The following is a 22627-nucleotide window of genomic DNA, read 5'->3' on the forward strand; positions in this document are numbered from 1 at the left end:
TTATTGGGCACACATCAAAAAGAGCTCTGTGTGGCTCCAAAGCTTTTTTTCCTCATCACCAAATGTTGGCCCAATTCACCATCCACTTTGTCTCTCTACCTATCTTGTGGCAGGAGTGATATTCACACATACCTAATCCCAGTAGCAGGGAACTGAAGTTTGTTGTAGTCTGGCTGCTGTTATAGTTTGTGGCCAGAAGTAGTGGCCATGACTGCATGTGCCCTCCTCTGTGCAGGATAGTGGTGATCCTATGGATTCATATTACAGACACATTGGCAATGTCTATACTATCCTATCCAAGATCACAAACACAGTTGTGTATTCTGCCAGACAATGCCCACGTGGCCTCTTCTCATGTGATCCTTCTCTATGCAGCAGAAAAGTGGCATTGACATTACATTTTGGGCCCTTTCAACCTGCCCAGGAAAACACAGGAATAAGCTCTTGTCTAACTATAGATGTATTTTATTTAGCATAACACATTCACATAACAAGAAGTCACTTATAAGCTGGGGCTCAATCCTTATTCTAGGGAAGTCAGTCAGAGCTTCATGATTGGTTTGAATGGAGCAAGATCAGTTCTTTCTGGTTTATAAATCCCCCTCAGACTGATAAATCAGGATATTAATTACATATAATTTCCTGACACTGCAAGGTAATGCTTCAGCTTATGGTTTACTGAGCGCTATTAAAAGAAAGCAGAAATACCATAACAACAATTAAATACATTTCCTCTCGAGAGCATCGTTCATGGAACTCAAAGCTGAAGGAAAATTTTGTTGATCAGGGTCTCTTCTTATTCATTGTTTACATTTTAAATATTTTTCCTCAAATTTCTGAGAACATAGCTATCATAATGCAGTATGTTCTTATTAACTATCACCATATTTTTAGTTCCATCTTGCTTGGTAAAGAGGATCTAATTTCTAAAGCTGGTCAAAGTTGGTCTACTTTGTTATGAAAATTGAAAAAAAGCCGAATTGTTTTAATTTTTCAATCAAATATTTTGATTTTTTTTGGTTTTGAGTAAAAAGTTCAGAATGAAATTTGTCAACATTTTTTAATGAAACTTTTTCTTTTTTGTGGGAAAAATCCTTCTGTCTCTTACCTTCATTTAATGAAAAACATGGTGTATTTTCCTCCATTTTGATCTCACTTTCCTTATGTATCCCCTTTTTTTCTACTGGGGGACTGCAAAAGGGGAGAAATTAATGTTAGAGAAAGTCATCTGTCTCTGATATCCCCAGACCCCACTGGGAAAAAAATCCAGTTACTTTTTCTCACTTTGAGTCATAGAGTTAAAAAGTGAGAGAAAGTGTTACTTTAAAAAAGCAAGAGTGTTACATTCTCTCTCTTCAGCATTTTTACATTTCCTCCATTTTTTTAGTGAGAAGGCGGGATGGTATAAAAAACTGAGAGAAGGTGGCGTTTTCCCATTGTTTCAAAATAGAAAAAAAAGTCAACTAGCTCTACTAATTTCATTTGTCTAATAAAAATAGAGATGAATTTCTATTTCCTTTCTTGAATTTTATATTAATCACACACACACACAAAACATTCAGCCCTCTCCAAGCCTGGGATGGAATCAACTTGCCATGAGAAAAGCTTCCCTAGGACTGCCAGCTATGGGATACAGCCTGCATTCACCTGCCATCATTGCTGCTGCTGTGAGGAAGAGTTTCCAAGCAAGGGAGCAATATAGAGAAGATGCCACAAAGTCTGGGTTAGGAATTGTGTGGTTGTGGAAGAAATGTTATGTGGTGGGGATGGAGTAGCAAAGGGCATATGGGTTGGACCGATGAATATTTGGAAGTGAAAGATGTGTATTTACCCAGCTTGTAACATGATCTCCAACTCAGGAGGAATGTGTTGAGAGTGCTCCTTGTTAAAATACTGGTGGCACGTCACTGACTTCACTGCATGCCTACAGCCTCTACTTGGCAAGGCTTTATAACTATGGTAAGCAAAGACTCACTTCCTCTCTTATTGAAAATTGATAGAAACCCATCTTTTTCATTAAGTACTCAAGTTGTAAATACCCCACAACACATTTCTGTATCATATTGTGTCATATTGTATTATACTGTGCTCATATCATCCCCTCAGTAGAGAGGGACCACACAAGGCCATATGAACCACTGCAGTTGAACTGAAGCTCATAAAAGGATTCCTCAGTGGTGCAGAATGGTGTTTCCTCCACAATTGGGGTGACATTCAGCCATGGGTAGAAGGCAATCAGGAGGCATGTACACCATGTAAATCCAATGTAAGGTAAATCTCATTAGTAGATCTATGTAATAGGACTTCAGTGGTGAATATTAGGTTGTGTGCTCAGCAGAGAGGACTGGAAGGAGTTAAGGTGGCCAGGTAGGCATATTAATTCCATAGGCTGCACCTGGAGGAAGAACCAAGGAGCAGAGATTGTAAGTATGTCCAGCTGTGCAGGGACAGGTGGGCTCTATGAAGGCAGGAAGATGACAACAAACAAGGGCTGCAGCTGGGAAAGGGCAGCCACTGCCTGAGAAGAGGGAGCAGTTTTGAGGCTGCAGGAGTTGTAGGAAGCAATCTAGGGAAGGTGTAATGAGGGCTGGGAGAGGAAAGCTCAGTACTGCTGAGTGTATGGTCCCTGAACTAGATCCCAGAGTAGTAAGTAGGCCCAGCTCCCCCTACCAGCCACCGAGGGTGAGGGATAGACGAGTGGGGTAGTGAATGGGAAGACTATCTGGGTCTCTGTGAAAGTGACAAAGAATAGGACTGTACCTGGAAGGGAGGGAACACTGAGTGACCTAACTGGAGGGCTGAGTCATGAAGAGGACGCTGTGGTTTCTGGGATGAGAAAGGAATTGTAAATACGAGAAACAGACAGTGTGATGGTGTGCAACCACAGGAAGGGGTGTTGACCTCAAGAACTAATCCCAAGAATAACCAAGACGAGGCACCAGACAAGCAATGAATAGAGCACCTTTTGACATTCATCTAAACATTGTAAATTAATTAAAAAAAGATTAATAATATAACCAGATCCCCAAGATGAAAACGCAGCCTTAAGTGTATCATCTGAGTTTGTTATACTATGATAGGGTATGTCTACACTACCCCCCTAGTTCGAACTAGGGGGGTAATGTATGCATACCGAACTTGCTAATGAAGCCCGGGATTTGAATTTCCCGGGCTTCATTAGCATAAAGCCGGCGCCGCCATTTTTAAAAGCTGGCTAGTGCGAACTAGATAGTTCAGATTAGGCTTCTAATCCGAACTATCTGTACGCCTCGTGGAACGAGGTGTACAGATAGTTCGGATTAGAAGCCTAATCCGAACTATCTGTACGCCTCGTGGAACTAGGGGGGTAGTGTAGACATACCCATAGCTATTTGGTTAGCAAGTACAAAATGGATAAGTAACGTGAACCTTAAATATTTTTTTCAACAGTTGATAATGGTTTCTCTCTTTCTAAATCTGTATGGCTGCTTCTAGACTGGCATGATTTTGCAAAAATACTTTTAACGGAAAAGTTTTTCCGTTAAAAGTATTTCTGCAAAAGAGCATCTAGATTGGTCCCGGAGTTATCGTAACAACGATGTGCTGACCCTCTTGCGCAAAATCGGAGTTATCGTAACAACTGACCCTCTTGCGTAAAATCATTTCCACAAGAGGGCTTTTTCCTGAACGGAAGCGTCAAAGTTTTGCGCAAGAAGCACTGATTTCGGACAGTAGAACGTCAGTGCTCTTGCGCAAAATCAAGCGGCCAGTGTAGACAGTTGGCAAGTTTTTGCGCAAAAGCAACTGCTTTTGCACAAAATCTTGCCAGTCTAGACGCACCCTATGAGTACAGTTTAAATTCATTTTGCTATTTTTTATCCAAATTAGTATATCTATGTAATTTTCCTGCAGGTGGGAAGTTGAAATTTTTTTTGAAGGCCATGTGACATTGATTCAGCTTTGCACAGTACGTCTTCTCATTTCATCTGACTGAAGAGCTGATGATATGCTTCCATCCTGCAGAACATAAATGTGCTTTCAAATGTTATTTTTTCTTGTAAGACAACTTATTTTCAGGTAAGAAAAGCTTAGTATTATGAGACAAAGACAAGGCATCTTGAATCACAAAACAAATAAAACTAACAAAAACTACTTTCCCAAGTTTCAGAGCAAGTTATTGTATGTACAGCCATGTAACTGGATCTGCAATCTTCTCCAAGATTCATATCCATGAAGCTAGACCTGCATTTGTAACAAGCATGCAACTGTCCTCAATTTTACCTTAGATCAGACAGTTCCATGTGCTTGTGACTATCTAAGAAATACAAAACATCTGAGCCAAACTCAGTCCTCAAAGAATTTAGAAAGACAAAATATGTCTTACAAACAGTAGCCCCCTTAAGGTTTTTAATATTCCTACCACATTATAAATTGTCATATTTCATTTTCTGTAGTAATGTTATATCTATATAGTCTGTGGCAACACAATATAAAACATAAGACTATGGAATTATAGGCCTCAGCAGGATACTTGTATCAAATACATAGCTTAGGAGATCATCTAGTCCAAGCCCCGGGTCAAAGCTAAACAAAGCTTAACTAAATCATTTCAACCAGGGCTTTGTTCAACCTTGCTTTAAAAACCTCTAGGGATGGAGATTCCAGCACCTCCCTAGGTAACCTATTCCAGTGCTTCATCACCCTCCTAGTGAAATAGTTTTTCCTAATATCCAACCTAATATCTTCCCCCAGCAACTTGAGACTGTTGCTTCTTGTTCTGTTATCTGCCACTACTGACAATACCTAGCTCCATCCTCTTTGGAATCCTGCTTCACATAGCTGAAGGCTGGTATCAAATTGCCTCTTGTTCTTCTCTTCTGAAGACTAATGAGCACAATTCTCTCAGCCTCTGCTCTTTAGTCATGTGCCCTGGCCCCCTAATAATTTTTGTTGCCTTCGCCTGGTCTCTCTCTAATTTGTTCCATCCCTTCTGGGTGAGGAGTGGGGAGAGGGGGAACTGAATGCAATACTCCAGATGTGGCCTCACCAGTGCCAAATAAAGGAGAATAATTGCTTCCCTAGGGCTGTGTCTACACAGCACCCTAAACTCAAAATAAGATTACGCAATTTGAATTGTGCAAATTGTGTTCTTATCTTGAATCTATTTTGAAATTTGAAATTTGGTATGTCTAACAGCACCACATTTCAAAATAACATGCTATTTTGAGCCATCCCGTATCCCTCTTACAAGGAGGCTTACCAGGATGGTGAAATAGTGCACCCATTATTTTGAAAAATATTTCAAAATAATGGGCAGCTTGTGTAGATGTAGGCTAGCTATTTCGGGATACCGGAGATATCCCGAAATAGCCATGCAGTGTAGACATATCCTAGAACTGCTCACAATGTTCCTCCTTATGCAGCTTAATATGTGGATAGCCTTCTTGGCAACAAGGGCACACTATTGACTCATATCCAGCTTCACATCTGCTATAATCTCCAAGCCCTTTTCTGCACAACTGCCACTTAGCCAGTGGGTCCCCAGTCCATAGCAGTACATGAGATTCTTCCGTCCTAAGTGTAGGACTCTGCACTTGCCCTTGTTGACCCACATCAGATTTCTTTTGGCCTAATCCTCCAATTTGTTTAGGTCACTGTCCCTATGCTCCTGCATATCTACCTTCCCGCCCAGCTTAGTTTAATCCACAAACTTGCTGAGAGTGCAAACTAACCTATTTTCCAGATAATTAATAAAGATATTGAACAAAACTGGCCCCATGTATGTATGCCCCTAGGACACTCCGCTTGATATAGGCTGCCAACTAGACATCAAGCATATTGATTTCTACTTGTTGAGCCTGCAATCTAGCCAGCTTTCTATACCTTACATTTTATACATCCAGACCATATTACTTTAACTTGCCAGCAAGAATACTATGGGAGACCATATCTAAAGCTTTGTTAAAGTAAAGGTATATCACAGCCACCACTTTCCCCATACCCACAGAGCCACTTATCTTATCATAGAAGGCAATCAGTTTGGTCAGGCATGACTTGCCCTTCGTGAATCCACATTGACTGTTCCTGATCACCTTCCTCAAGTGTTTCAAAACACTTATTATAGTTATGGGGTTTTGTTGTGTTTGTTTTAAGTAAACCCTATCTCCTAAACCTCAACAGATAATTTTTCCAGAGTTGTTTGTTTCTGTGGTAGTGATTGTTTATTTATTTTTTAAATAGAAGACACTAGTCAGTCACCCATGTAATGCACCTTGTGTGATGAAATGCATTTAATACCATTAATGAACTTGACTCACTGTGATTGTGATGTGTGAAATCCTGGGAATCATTATCATTCTATTTTGCAAACGTGTAGTAAAATACTATTCAGATGCACCCTCTCCTCAGCTTATGGGTCAAATCCTGCTGATAATACACATGTATGCATACCAGAAAGCCCGTGTGTGGAAACGGGAAAGAATTTTGGAAGTTGCTTGCATCTGTGCATTCCTCCACAAAATTACAGAGCCCTCTCAGCACGTCTGTAACTGAACTGGTGAATCAGTATGCGTGCAATGGGGTTTTGCAATGGGAAAATGGGGAAAAAAATACATCCATATGTATTTGTGAGTACTTGTATGTATCAACATAGACCAGTGCAAGGATACTATGAAAAACACTACAAACAGCAGGAAAAAAAGAAAACTATAGTCACAACTAGTAGAACATGGTTCATATTAGTGACACTTTTTGCAGCATATTTGTGTCCATTAAGACTTTTCTATTTTAGGAAACTTGCTAGGAATTGTTCAGTTTTCTTTTCCACTGAGTTTTCTGGGTTTACATAACATGGCTGTCAAAATGCCTGTGCCTAGTTTATAACACAATTTACATGGCTAATAGCACCAAGGAAACTATATGAACGCAGGAAACATGGTGTCATGTAAATGCATGGTTAGAGGACACTCTAATCACATTTTAGCCAGCATTTGTCAGGCTCTCTGTTTTTATTTTGAGAAGGTTTATTCATGTTTAGAAACACCTGGTTATATGAAATGGCTATAACAAGACATGCAATATGGTCCTTAGTGAATAGGCAGGCAGGAGAAATGGGATTTATTTTTGGTTCTGTCACTGATCTGCTTTTTGTAACTTTAGACAAAACTCTCACTTCTCTGTGCCTCTTTTCTCTCATTGTGCCTCTTTTCTCTCATTGTTTCTCTCTTTTTCTTGCTTACTTGGACAGTAAACTCACCTAGGCAAAGACTCCCTTTATTTGCTTATACAGTGGTTAGCAACATGGAGTCCTGATCTTGGATGGGGCCCCAGGCCCTACTGTAATACAAATAAGTTATTGCTATTATATTTATAACATCTGAAATACATGTTTATTACAGTGATGCCAATGTGCAGTAAAAACAAACACATTTTGGGAACATAGGAGTTGACATACTTCATGAAAATAAGGTATAGTCAGCTGACATTTTTTGTATTTGACAGGAGCCAGTGCTGTTTTCAGAGGAAAGTGCATTAAGCCCTGCATAAAGTAATGAGAGAACCTGTCCACAAGATAAGTGTCTTCTCAACTGGCTAGGGTAGAGGTTATCTTTATGCATTGGTGCACAAGAATTTACATCCTTTCTAAACTCACTATTCTGGATGTGTTCTTTCAGATGTTACTGGTGGAGCTCAGGCTCAAACTGTTTATGCAGGGACTGTGGTGTTTGTTTATTTCTGTAGTCTATCCAAGGCAGCATGGTAGGGCCATTTTGCAGGACTGAATTCTATAGCTACAGAGCACTGAGTTTGTTAACAAAGGCCTTTGTTTGAGGGTGTCTTAATACTGTAATTGGTTTTAAAATAAAAAGATGAGGGAATATGTGAATTCCTGCTGCTAAAAACACACTTTAGTATTCTACAGAATCTTCCCCAAGTTCTTTCTGCAGCAGTGTTATGGTGCAATGCAGGAGTTTGGAAACCACTACTGTGATTGTTGTGACACAGTACTTTTTAAAAAGGGATGTTATTTTTGTGAATGGAGATGGGGCCTGGACCAAAAGCTACATCCCCACCAGCCCCACAAGGTGACCTGTGGCTCTGCACTTCAGGACCTGTCCAATTCAAAATGGGCAAAACTTTAAGTTCTCATATGGACTGGGGTGCAAATTCTGTGGTTAGGGTCTTGATGGAGTTATGACAGGCAAATTACGGTGCCATCCGAAGGTGCTGCTCCCATGCAGTTTTGGAGAGGAGAGGAAAGGAAAAGCTCTGTGCTGCGTGTCAGCTGAGGCTGGGGGGGAAAGAGGGGTCTGCTTCAGTCTGAACTTTTCCCTGTCGTTGGAGCTGTGAAGAGGCCGGGGGTGCAGGGCTTCTCTGCAGAGGCAGGGGCCAGTTTGCTGGGCCCCAGGCCCCCCTCACCTTGCTCAGCCTCGGGCATTGTTTGCAAACCTCATTCCTTCTGCTTCCGGAGGCAGCGCCGGGGATGATTTGCTGCAGATGACATCAGCTGTGGATGCTGGAGCAGCGGCAGCAGCAACGCGCCGGGATGTGCCGGGTCCCCTCCTCCTCCTCCTCGGGTCCCAGCCCTGCACCGTCTCGGTATAAAAGCGCCGCCGCCTCCCCGCCCGCCTTCACTCGCCTGCTGCCCGCAGCCCGGCAGCACTCGGCAGCAGCTCCGCGCCGAGGCGCGACGCACCGCTGGAGACAACCCTTCCCCCATCCCGAGCAGCGGCCAGAGGAGGCGGAGAGGGGCCGGCAGGATGGCGACCGTGGTGGTGGAAGCGGAGCCGGACCCGTCTTGTAGTGTCCCCAGCCCGGCGCCCCCCTCGCCCAGCCTCTCGCACCGCTTCCTCGACAGCAAGTTCTACCTGCTGGTGGTCCTGGGCGAGCTGGTGACCGAGGAGCAGCTGAGACGGGCCATCGGCACCATAGAGCGAGGTAAGCGCCCGGCGCGGGGACAACCACAGGTTGCGCCCAAGTCTCTTCGGGAGACCCCCCCCCCCCCCCCCCCCCCGGCGCTTTTCTCGGCAATAAATGCTCCGCGCCGGGACTCAGGGGGTTGCCTTCCCCGAGCCGCCAGGGGGGACCGCTCTGACGCGACCGCTCCCTGGGCTCGGCGGGGAGAAGCCTCTGCTGCGGGCTGCCGCGCGAACAGTTGGCAGGAGCTCAGCCCAGGCGGGCTCCAGCCTCCTTGGCTGCTGCCCCGCGCCTTGCCGGGGCGCGGAGGGAGGGAGGGAGGGCTGGGCTGCAGCTGTACCTACTGACTGGGGCGTGGGGGCTCTCGGTTTGGCGCAGAGGGGGAGAAACCGCCCTTTGCTCGTCGCGGGAGGGGCACCCCACCTTTGGTGTCATCAGTGCCCCGGGCCCTTTTTTGCCATTGCAGAAGGAAAGCCGTCCTGAGATCCCTGCCTGCTGGGGCGGGGCCGGGTCTTCTACCCCTTTCCTTCGCCTGCCTCGGATCTAGACTCCTAGGGGTCACTTCTTCACCGAGAATGTCTAGACATAAAGGACGGGGGACAGACGGCAGGAATGGGATCTTTGTGCACAAGCTGCTGTTAATCTAGTAGTTGAGGTGCAGTGTCGTGAGACGTTCATGGCCAATGTGCAAAGCAGCAACAGCAGCAGAGATGAAGGAGGCTCCTTCTATATCGCATCGGCTCCCCCCACACAAAGATCTGCAGTTGGCTTTTGCTGCACCCACACTGCCCGAGACACAAGGAAGGGGGTGAACGAGTGAGACAACAGACCTCTTTGCCCCACCCCAACTGATCTCGAGTTTTTCCCACTCCTCAGATTCCCCCCCCGCCCCCCGGCCATTGTTACTGCGCTGTGCTAGTGATTTTTTCTGCAGAGGTCGTTCCGGTCTTCTGCAGCAGCAGCAGCAATGCCTCCTTCGCTTTCTCTAGTCCCCTCTTGGTGCTGCTGGAGTCTGTCTGCCCAGAGATACCGGCTCGTGGGCGTGGTGCAGTCCGCACTGCGGTCCCTATGGCAGCCCATAGCGGACAAAGGGCGTTCACATAGACAAGAAAAATACATTTTTAAAATAAATATATATTTTAAAAACTGCATTTCCTCACAACAAAATAAAACCAAAGGGATTTCGAGAATGCTAGTTCTGAATAGCAAGGAACCCCTGAGCAGTAAAGCAGCTGCATCTATTGTTTCTAACTTTCAGCAATAAGAGGTTTTTTTGTTTGCAATATTTACAGATACAGATTTTACAGAAGAACCACAAAAAGATTTAAGTGATTAAAATTTCAATAGCTGAACATTCACTTTCATAATTCTTACATTAGCCAGCTACAGGCTGCTGCTATGACTAAGGGTTTATTTGCTTTAATTTTTTTTAAAATCACAATTCCAGCAAAATAAAAGTGAAAACCAGAGATTTTTCTCAATAAATCCTTGACTATTGTTTCTAAAATAGATTTCAGTATTAGAAAATGTTATGACTGCACAATTAACATGCAATACAAATAAAATCATTAGTTACTAGATGCCATAATTTATTAAGCTACATGTTTTGGTAACATGTTTTTTTGTTTTGAGCTGATGAGGGTAGAGATTACAGAATTTCCATTGTCAGAGACCTTGAAACAGTGAATTGGTTACTGTTCCTGGTTTGTAGGTGTGGTTCAGCAGTCCCCATAGGACTTCAATTGTCTTTTCTATTGTTGCTTCATCACCCCCTATCTGTTTTACTTCATTTTTTCCAAATTTATTTTTACTCCTTTCTGAGTAAGGCGTTAACCACCTTGTAAAATTACCTTTTTACTTTATAGCTGCCATTGTCTTGTAGTGAAAACTGCTGGTGCTCTGAAATTTAGAGCCACTTGATCATAGTATTGTCCTAATTTTACCCAAGTTTTGATTGACATAAAGCTGAGTTGGCTGTATTTTAAATCAAATTATTAATAATTAATAGAGCAAACGGATGTGTCTTCTGCCCTCAAGACATCTGATGTCATCCTTCCTCTGGAGAAATTCTCTTCAGGCTCTTGAAGCTACTGCTATGCAATTCCTGCTGTCTTGTTTCCATTGTTGCTAAGTTTTGTGAGTTTAGGTGGCATCTTTTAACATTTTAGATATTTATAAGCAACCCCGTGGGCCGTCTACTCAAAATGTTGGATTAGAAGTCATCTTTTTCCTGCAGGTGGCAGATGATCTGATTAGGAAGTCAACCACTGGAGCTGTTACTAATGTTCAGATGCTTTGTTCTGGATTAACACACTGGGGGAGTCCTTAGCTATATATTTGTGGAGCAAATATGGGCTTGATGAACCTCTTGTCTGAGGAAAGCATACTACTATCTGGAAAAAATAGTCCATTCCAAAACCATCCATTCTCAACAAGGCCTTCAGGAGTTCAACATCCCTGTTAAGTTTTCTTTGGTATGTCTTTTGAACATCCTCACTGAAGAATGTGGATTCTTTTACAGTACTGAAGAGAAACAGATATCAGAGAAGATATTATGTTGGTGATTTACATCAAATGATTGGTCTTGTACAGACTGGATGATTACAAATTCATTTGCTTTAAATTTTATGAAGAGAGACATTCTCATTTTGAATTTACCAACTGTATTTTAGAATTCTGAAGTATCTTTCTTGTTTTGAAATGGCAGTCTACTAGTGGTCTAGGATTGCCTTTTTATGTGTGAAAAATGGCTTCAAGATCTTCTTCTGTATAATTGGTCCAGGGTTAGGAACATCTGTATTCCTAATATTCCAGAAAAAAGGAATGATCCCAGTTCATTGTACTTCCACTGACTGCATGTATAACAATATAGTTATTTGTCTTTGAATTGCCCATAGTTCCAGATTTATCTCTATAAACCATCTCAATTATACCTAACGTTATCCCTTCTACTATTGGAAATTTGGTGTTTATCAGAAATGCTGAATCATGGACCTTCAAGTACAGAAAATGCTCTTTAAGATAAACAGTTACATATTATGTTAAGCTTCCAGCATTTTCTTGAATCTTGTATTTTTCGCATTGACAGACTGAGCAATCTGGCTCTGTTCCAGTACTGTATTGCAGAATCTCAAACTGGGCATAAATCCATATTCTACCTATTTGCATCAAAAGGATATCCATGCATCGATTTGATGGCAGGACAGACCCTATGTACTTGCAACATTGCTGTGTCAACATCTGTGTTCCTTAATAGATCTATCACAACAGCAGGCAAGATCTATTAAGCCTTTTAATCTGGCGTACGGCCTGCCCTGCTGGGACTCTTGGGCACGAAGCATCTCAAAGTTTCTGGCTGCTTCATGAGGCTCTCTGGAGGCAGAAACTAGCCAGTAGAAGATGAGAGATTGTTTTAGGGGTAGGGAGCATATGAAATCTTCTGCACCAGCACAGAAAGCCACATGGAACAGCCAATTGCTTTGAACCTGGGGCTGCAGCAGGCAGGGAGTGTGCCTGAAGGTCCCAATGTATCGCTGGATAAGAGCTACCTAGATAAACACCTCCTGGCCACAGCCTACCTTGGGCGCCCCAACCCCTCCACCCCACCCCAATACCCTGACTCCCTATCCTATGTCACCACCTAAACCTTCTGCATCCCTGCCCCAGGTCACAACTCCCTCCCAGACCCTGCACTTCCTCCTACACCCTTCTCCCAGGCTAGAATCCTCTCCTGCACCCATAGCCCCTCCTGGACCCTGCAGCACAAATCCCCTACCCAGGTTCCAACCTCCTCCTTCACCCAAACTCCCTCTCAGACCCCACACCCTCTCCTGCACTACAGTACTGTATCCCTAGATCCCTTCTGCACTCAACCTCCATACCAGATCCCGCACCATCTCCATAGAAAAGTGCAGCTCTTGGACACTTCCCAAAATCTTGGAGTGGTCCCCATCAAAAATTGTTGCCCACCCCCTGCTCTATCAAATGCTTATAGTCTATCCCTAAACAGCACAATTTGTCATCATCCAGGGTTTGATATTATTTGTTCATAGAATCATAGGGTTGGAAGAGACCTCAGGAGGTCATCGAGTCTAATCCCCTGCCCAAAGCAGGGCCAACCCTAGATCATCCCAGCCAGAGGGCTTTGTCAATCTCGGACTTAAAAACCTGTAGGGATGGAGATTCCCTAGGTAACCGATTTCAGTGCTTCATCACTCTCCTAGTGAAATAGTTTTTCCTGATATCCAATCTAGACCTCCCCCCACTCGTCTGTATATTGCCCTAGTTGTGGATTTGTTTAGTCACCATTGCTTAGCTTTGTGATTTATGATCAGTGTACATTTACAAGAAACATTTTTCTGATGTGCTACTTGATAATGCTAGATGCTGGTTATGATATCTTTAAGATTATTCTTGATCTGCAGTATTTTACACCTGGAAATAATTCAATCTGAACCCTGTTTCTGTGGTGTATTTAATTCCCAGATTCACTCACCAACAATGCATTGTATGACCAAGAGTTTTTTTTTTTGCAAATGAAGATATGAAGACTCATAGTAGAGACTGATCTTTGGTGGTACATATACCAGATGTTACCATGTAATGAGGGAGACTGTCACTGTATAGTTCAACTAAGTAATTTAGTTAGAGCGTTAATTTCATAAACTTATGAAATGTATGGAAAATTATGTATTTCTAAAACACTTACAGTGTTTAAAAATGGCAGTTACTAAATTAAGTGACATACCCCAGTATCAGGCATATTGATAGTCTGGCTGGAAAGCTGTCATAAAGACCTTTTCAAAAGTCATCACGGCTAACTACTCTGTAGGTGCCTCTTGGATCTGCTGTAGAATGAGCATATTTATGTCATTGGTGGCACAGAGTAGCTTATTGGTTCAAAACAGCAAGCTAAGAGTTAAATCATCTCTCTCCCTCCCCCTGCACAATCACATGGAAAGGAGAGAAATAAACTTGTATTTCAACAGATTTGAAGCTGCAGAAAGCATTAGATTTTTTGTTGTTGTAAGAGCCTTTGAAGTGGGCAGGGGGGCAAGGTCCTTGAAATGTAAATCCTCAGACTTATATGGGGAATCCACTCCTAAGTTACCATATTGAGCATCTGTCCCCACCCTTGCACTATCTCCTCCAACTAGGTCTTCACTCCCCAAATAATGCAGAATACCAGTTCCACAGTTACATGCCATCACATGTATAGTAAAGGAGAAGCCAGAGATATAATCCAGTTTATGGGAATGGGAAGAGGATGATGCCATTATAGGCTCTGCTCTTACCCTTCTCTCCCACTACCCCTGAATCTACTTACCATCCAGCTTGACCCTTTTCTGCTTGTCTAGCCACGGGCCCTGGCAGAGGAAAATTAACTTTAAAATTTGTTTGCAAAATGGTGTGACATATCTTATTGGAGAACTTCCAGCACACTTTTCACTTTTTAAAAAATAAAGCATTTTTGGGTTATAGAGAAATATAAATCTCAGAGAGGTAGCCATATTAGTCTGTAACTAAAAAAATGTAAAAACAACAATGATCCTGTAGCACCTTAGAGACTTAACAAAAATATATTAATAATTTCATGAGCTTTCCTGGGCACAACCCACTTCTTCAGATGATAAATATGGAGCAAGAAGCCCAGAGTTTGAAACTAGAACGGGGAAGAACAGGAAGAATAAATTGAGTAGCATATCTCCTGGAAACTTGAGTAAGGATCTTTAACACATTGGTGTTTCTGAGCCACAACAATGAAATTCATAGTGGGGAAATGTTTTACCTTAAGGTTGAAAGTCTGTGCCCCTTGCTCCATATTTGTCATCTGAAACAAGTGGGTTGTGCCCACAAAAGCTCATGATACCATTTATATATTTTTGTTAGCCTCTACTGTGCTACAGGACCACTGTTGTTTTTAGAAAAATACAAAACATTCTATATCACTTACTTAATTTCACATTTGGTCTATTTATTCCAACGTTATCAAAACTACTAACTATAAACTTCTACATATTTTTGAAACAAAAGTTTCAGTGCCTTGCGTGTGTTAAGAAGCTCATTCTTTAAATAACTAAGAAAAAAAACTGGACATCAAAGTAGTAGGACTCTTTTAAGTTTAATTTATGAGAGGCGATCAAGTGTATTTTTCATGATTTAGAGAGAAACAGAATTTTGACACTTGAACACAGGGAATAAAGTAACCACTTATATTTTCACTTCAAATATGGGGAGGCTCATTGCTATCGTAACAGCTCAGTGTTAAGAAATCTGCACATTTAATACTTTAAATTTAAAGGACCACAACTTGTAAGCTGTAACTTCTCTTCATGGGAGCAAATACAATCATCTTGTAATGTGCCTAAAGTAGTCCTCTGAAACATTTATTTTTATGCAGTTCAGTAGCTAATGATCAGTAAAAACAATGCATTAATATGTTGCAAGCCAGTTTGGGCGTATATACTCTCAATGCTGCAGAATAAAGCAACCAGTTCTCAGATTGTGGGAGCCATCCCTGTAGTACCAGTAAACTGTCTTTTCCTGATTTCTCACTGACCACTGTCTTCTGTGGTATCTGAGAATGTTCAGTATCATGCAAGTTTGGGATATAGTGAGGGTAAATGAACAAAATAGCTGTCAAATGTGTGGATATGAGAAAGAGGAAGGATGGGAGAAGGCTTTGGAATGGAGAAAGATTTAGCTCTGATGAATGCAAATCCAAAAATACTCAGCTGAAAGCTTTCAAAGCATACATCACAGATATGAATATATATTGTGTATTGGCTTGTAGGAATCCGATCATGGGACACAAATCTGATTGAATGCAACTTAGACCAGGAGCTGAAACTTTTTGTATCTCGCCATTCAGCTCGGTTCTCTCCTGAAGTTCGAGGTAAGACTTCTTTTTAGTTTTGACCAATGTTTGGCATAGCTTTTTACAAATGTAACATTAAAAAAACCTACTGCATGACTCAGCTTAGTTTTCTCTATTAAAGAGTCAAATGTTATGTTCAAATATTTGATGCAGGATATTTGATAGTACTTATTAAGGTAAGCCAATGTAAACATTAGTTATGTTTCATGTTCAACGCTACATTCAACTTCATTACACATTGATATTTGGGTGTCATTGAGGTTTAGGCAATACTCATTTGAATGAGTGGTTGTTTTCCTTAAGATTAAATGACAGATTAACAGCCATGGAGACTGGAGGTCTTTTATCAGAATAGGTACAGCACAATCCCGATAATGTACTTTGATTCTGATTTGGATGAACTATCTAGATCCGTGGTGTCCAGCCAGTTTTGAAGCAGTAGCCAGTATAGTGGCAACTGCTATAGCAAACTAGCCACACTCGAACAACTAAATACCCACAATGTTCAAGACAACTAGCTACACTCAACCCACCAAATACCCACCTGTGGCTAGCATGTTGGACACCACAGCTCTAGAGGAAGAAGGGATGGTCATTCTCTAAAATTTAGTTATTTTGAAATAATTTCCTAGTGTAGACATGCCCTAACAGTTTTCTGCCCCATCCATTTCCTTTGTTAAAATATATTTTAAGAAGGAAAAAGTAAGAAGCTCTTGCTTTCTTGAGAAATTCAGGTATTTCTTTGCATCACAGCAGCCTCAGTTTAGCATATTACTATCTTAGGGGACTTACTTTAAAGAAAGGTACATCCCATTTCTCAGTTAATGGCATTTTCAACTACTAGAAACCACAGATCCCGTGAGATCTACATTAACTTCGGGGGAAGCCAGGAGTAGACATGTGCCTCTGTACCAGCTCCACTGTATGGAATGTTGTAAATTAAAGATTAATTTAACTTTCAGCTGATTTCCCCTAGTTGACTGGGGAGAGAGTGAGGGCATTTGGAGATGATGGAGGGGCACTGCTACAGAAATGGCCTTCGGCCACCTGCTTATGATACAGAAAGGAAGAGCTACACTTGACATGCTGGGGTCTATGTTGGAGAGTGCATGTGATCTGGCTTATTCTGGGATTCATTGTTTAGTCAAGTAAATTTCTTCTCCTACAAGTTTGCTTTTGCTTCTCCTTTTATTTTGAACTATGACTACACTTAAACTGCTAATTTTGCAGTATGATAAAGTCCTTAAGAACTGATATTCCTGTTCTGTGACCATTGTTTTGAATAGTGCTATCTCTTGAGTGGCTCAGATCGAATTTTTCACTCTCCTGTTGTGAATGGTTGAAGGAACACCTTTCTTTCACTTTTATGGAGGATGTAAAATGTAAATTTTCTGACTTCTCTAAAAGGCTGCTTTTCTCATGAGGATTTGTATCAATAAAATTAATTTTATAGTTTGTTGTGACTTATACAAAATTCTGTCATTTCATGAGATTCTAATGATTGGTAAGTTTTCTAACTTTTTTTTTTTTTAATTAACATTGAGTGTAGGCATGTGTACAATCAATCTGAGGGTTTAATTAATACTATATAGTCTTTAAGGAATGCAGCTTGTTTTCTCTGAAACATTTGCATCCACAAATATAACAACTAATGCAGCATATAATTGACTGAACATTACAATTATTGGTTGTGAGTATGGTAGGGATGGTTATGCTGTTAAAGCACATTCCTAGAGCCAGTATCACAAATTATAACACAGATTCTGATGACTCTTGTCTTGCAGTATTTTCTCTGTTTTTCTGTAACTCTGTTTTTCTGTAACTTGATGCAGTATTAGTTATAGCAGCATTTATCTCTAATAAACAGACTGGTGACCAAATGTGTGTAGACTTCGCCAATTTAGAAATCCAAAATTTGATGGACTTTTCCCCTTGGTCTGTGAAACAGCAAAATAAATTAAAAACAAATATGAACATCTAGGTCCTGATCCTACAATCATTTGCTTTCATGGAAGCAGGATCAGATCCAAAGTACATATCTTGCAGTTTGGTTTAAATTTCATTGCTCATGAACCAAGTTCACCTGCTAAGTCACACAAGTTTCCCTTTGGTTGCTTTGGGAATACTTAGATTAATAAGATTAGCAAGATTTGGCCGCAAGGGTGGAACTGTACATTATATTTAAGTTTAATTAGTAATGTTTAATTTAAGATTTTAGCTAAAAACATTTGTGCCTTTAGCAGAAATATGACCATGCATTTCAGATTTTCAGAAAGTGCTTTTAAATGGCTTAACTTGGGACATTATTTTTTAATAGGGTTACATGAATTAAAACTGAACAAATCCTCTGATTTTGTTAATTTAAATAAGTAAGATTATACACTTTATTTTCAATAGAAAGATTATAAAATAATCTAGGAAATATTCTCCAGGAATTGTATTTTTAGCTGCTTTTTTTGTCTAGACTTGCTTGTTTGGTCTGTCATTGTGTAGAATTACAGCTTAATTGTATGTGACTGGAATTCACCATTTCTATGACAAACAGTAATGAATGTGTTTTCTAGCACTGCCCAGTCTTTAAACAATAAACTGCAAAAATCTGTGTTCAAAGGAATTTAAGTGTCTGTCTTAAACCGGAAAAAAGGAGGGAGTTAGAAGTGAAGCTGGCACTCCAGGTCCAATTCAATCAATCCCCTTCCACTGACCTCAGCGAGATCCCTCTTCACAGAATTGAGGGCAAAATTTTGGTCTCTATTTTGGTGCCTTGACCTTGAACCCACATGAGATTCCTTTGTGCTTTTCCTTTTGTGCCATGAAAAGGAGGCTTTTGTAGCCCATTTTGAATAAAATGTCGAAGTAACTGATTTCTGTTGAGCCTGGATTGAAATTAAACTAATAATGATTTCGCAACAGAATCAACGTTTGGTGTTAAGTGCAAAACAGACTGAATTTCTCCTCACAGGAGGCTTCTGATAGTGTGCAGTATTTTTTTTATTTCAATTGGAAAATCCAGGTAGCTAAGGCCCATGTTGAGTAAAACAAATATACAATAGTCATCCTAGGAGAAGAAAATCAACCTGATGATATTCCAGTAGGGCCCATTACTTGTAAGATGGGAATATAGTTAAATAGCAAATATCACCCTTAATTTGGAAAAATCCGTTATTGCCTGTAAATCAAGCCCTTAGTGTGACCTACATAAAGCCAGATCCTCTCTTGGGGCAGGGACTGTCTTTATTAATGTTTGTGTAGAGCTTAGCACAATGGCTCTTTCACCTGGCTGGGGCCTTGTAGTCACAATATAAATGTGTAACAAGAATTTTGTGCAGTCCCTGCATGGCTGCATAGTGTGAGGCAAGAGTAATAAGTTTTCCCACACCTATCATAGCACCTCAAGGGCTATGCAAAGCGACATTTCAAACAGGATATGTTACTCCAAAGGAGGGTGTGACGTAGGTGGGGTCACACTTACAAGATGTAAGGAGAGGCACTGAAGAGAAAATACCTGCCAGAGCATCCTTTTTATATTTGTATATCTGAGGAATGAGTTAATTTGAGGCCTAATTTTGCCCTGGAGTGAATGGCAAAACTTGCATTGATATAAATGGGAATAGAATTAAGTCTCAACATATTTTTAAAGTATTATAAAAGAATAAATTCTCTTGCTGATGTTGTTTTCTGTATGCTCTGTTATAGCCATATTAGTACTCATAGATAGTATATCATGTCCTCAAAATAGGGTTTAGAATGGAAATGCTATCCAGTCCTTTCTTATGCCTTATACAGTAGCTGAGTTAGCAGGCTGCTTAATAAAAAATCTTGCACTGATGTTGTCAAGTCCTGGTAAAAAATGAATAGCAAAGCTAATTAAATGGTTGCCAAGACAAGAAGGAACAGCACTTAAAATGATTACTTAAGTGCCTACTTCTTTGTTTTTTTCCATCATGAATTGATGATTTCCATCATATTTTGAGGTAAACTTCATAAGTAAAAATTAGTCACATACACTTTAGGGTATGTCTAGACTACAAGCCTTTTTTGAAAGAGCACTTTTGAAAAAATCTCTTTCGAAAGAGATCATCAAGACAGCCCCAAGTCTTTCGAAAAAGTCCTGTTTGCGTTCAAGAATGCCTTTTTTTCGAAAGAGCTCTTTCGGAAAAAGGCGTTCTTCCTCGTAAAAGCAGGTTTACAAAAGTCGATTGAATTTCAAAAAAAATGCGATAGCAGTCTAGACGCAGGTGAGGTTTTTTTAAAAAAAGGCCACTTTTTTTTGAAAAAAACGTGTAGTCTAGACATAGCCTCACACACACAGAAAAACAACATTTTGTGTCCAATGTGAGATGAGGTTGGGAAAGTACAATCTGGTATTTTATTTAAAACACCAATTTTTAATTAGTCCTTTTTAAATTAAAGTTTGTTTTGCAGGTGCTTAACAGGTGAAATTCTTTTTACACAAAGCCAGAATAAATAGGCTTTGTGCAGGGAAATCAGTGTAGGATAAGGGAGATGGAATATATTCACCTTCATTCAGTCAGAACCATAGTTCCCACTAAGGTGCGTGGCTGTGCACAAAAAATTCTTCCCCCGCTCTCCTCCTTTGGAGTGTCGCACCGCACCACTCGAACGACTGGCATTTGCTCAAGCGGGCAGGGCTGGCTGAGACAGCACAGTGAGGGAGCTGCTGGGATCTGGAATTGGGACCTGCCATGTCTGTGTGGCAGGGGAAGGAAGCCTAGGGGCCAGGACTGTTATGTGGCCTGTTCTGGAGGCTGGTGCTGGGAATTGGCCAGTGGAGAGGATGTCTCCTCTGGTGGCTGGGAATGTGTATGTGTTCATAAATTGGGTGCCACAGTGGCGCACATCCAAACCAGTGCGTATGACCTCAATATGGGTGCACAAACCAAAACTCACTCTGCTCATGGTTGGAAAATCTTTAAGGGACCTCCGCAGATCGTCTTCTGCCCCTCTGCTGCCTACACAGAGGCTTCCAGCCAGTGGATCAGTGTGGATTCTAGGCCTTGTCCAAATAAAATCCATTTTGGCTAAACCAGTGCAAGATTTGTGTGTAGACCAGTTTCTATTGTCTCCTTTCCTAGATTGCCCCTAATGAGCATGTCTTTGCCTGTTCAGTACCAGGCAGGAGCTAAATGATGTGGTGAGGAAGTGGAGGCACTGTTGGTAGTCATTCCATCCACATCTCTGCCAGCATTTTAAGACTTATGCAGTGAGGTGGGCCTTGCCTTGGGCCTTCAGTAGGAGGGGGAATTCTACCGCAAATACATTGTTCCTTTGATGGAGAAATTATTTGACTAGCTTAGCAAATTTATAGATAAAATAAAAAATATCCACTCAGTCTAAAGGTTCTCAGTGCGATGGTTGAATCCCAGTGGACTGACAAACATGTTCATCAGGATGGGTTACAATCATCTTCCCTTTCCTCATGGCTGGAAGAGAGGTGGATCCAAAATAGATATCTAATGTTGAGAACTAACTGCTGGTCCAGTCTGTTCCACTAGCTTTCATTCTGTGTCCACTTACAAAATACACAAAATAAACATGCAACCACATGCATTCCAATTTGGATTCATCTTCATTTTTACATGTATTATTTTTATAAGATGTTTGAATAAACTTTCTCGAAGCAGATGTCCCTTTATTAGCATTTTTGGACCATGGATGTTGCTAGAGTAGAGAGCCACAGCACAGAGGTTGCCAGCGACTGGGAGCAGAGCCAGCTGGTGGGGCAGTGGAGCCCATGGGGCACCAGAATCTGCAGCCAGTTGAGCTGGAAATCCAGCAGGGGTGCTGAAGGGCAGGGGGCAGAAGAGCTCATAGAGCCCACAGGGAAGGTGGGGGGCAGAGCTCACAGCTGGTGGGGCAGGGAAGCTGGCGGGGTCAGAGAGGTGGGGGGGCTGCAGAGCCACAGCTGGCAGGGGCCACAAGTGCTGGCAGGGCTGCGAGTGCGTGAAGGGCTGCTGCTGGGGCCACCAGAGCTCGTGGACCACAGAACCTGCAGGGCTGTGGCAGCCAAGCAGCTGAGGCCCAGGTAGGTGGGGAGAGCAGCCCAGTGGAGAGGCGTATGCCCTTCCCTCCCCCCAGACCTTCTCTGGTCTGTAAAACTTCTTTGTCCGAGACCAGTCAGGTCCCAAGGGAGCCACACCAGGGAGGTCTAACCTGTACCAGCTTAGTCTGTTCTAATGCACTGTACAATTAGATCCCCCAAAATATTGATAAAATGTGGTTACAGCTTTTTTTAAACACTACTTCAGCTAGAAATGTGAACAGTCAACTTTACTGGATCAGACTTATTGGGTACTGGTTAACTGGTACCAGCCTTGCAGGTGGAGGACTGCTCCAGTCCTGTGGGGGATCTGGAGCTGACCAGGACTGGCAACCTCACACGCGTAGGGGCCCTGGAGCAGAGCCTGCAGCCCTATGGGGTTGGGGACTGCTCCAGCCAGGCTGAAGAGGTCTCCCCTGGGATCCTGCTAAATCAGTTAACCAGTTAAACCTAAGATTTTAACTGGTTAACTGATTATCTAAGATTTTACATCCCTACTTTCAGCAAAGTTTACAATATTTTTTAAATAATTTAAAATAGCTTCACCTAGATTTGGATCTCATTTGCACCAGAATACACCAGAGTGACTGGGACAATAATCTGGCACTAAGTATGTCTATACTTTAATATCTGAATCGGATATTGTGTTGTACTATGCAGAGAATCAAAGAGTACTGTCAATGTCTAAGCACCGAGTAATGTCTCTAAACATTTAGAAGTACATTCATCTCCAAAACTCAAGTAAGCTGGCATATCAACAATCTCAGGGTTACTCTCTGAGTATGATTCTCAAC

General features: G+C 41.6%; 1 protein-coding gene across 1 annotated transcript in view; it reads left to right on the forward strand.

The window, feature by feature from the left end:
* The first annotated feature begins 8125 nt into the window (after positions 1-8125).
* Positions 8126-22627, forward strand: part of MAP1B (microtubule associated protein 1B) — a 102156-nt gene continuing 87654 nt past the window's right edge. Inside the window, exons 1-2 of the mRNA XM_006124301.3 lie at positions 8126-8916; positions 15689-15790. Of these exons, the coding sequence (XP_006124363.3) occupies positions 8739-8916; positions 15689-15790 (280 nt within the window). The 5' untranslated portion in view covers positions 8126-8738. The remainder of the gene's footprint in view (positions 8917-15688; positions 15791-22627) is intronic.

The sequence above is a fragment of the Pelodiscus sinensis genome, chromosome 6, assembly GCF_052426305.1.
Source record: "Pelodiscus sinensis isolate ZL-2025 chromosome 6, ASM5242630v1, whole genome shotgun sequence".
In the NCBI taxonomy this organism is placed as follows: Eukaryota; Metazoa; Chordata; order Testudines; family Trionychidae; genus Pelodiscus; species Pelodiscus sinensis.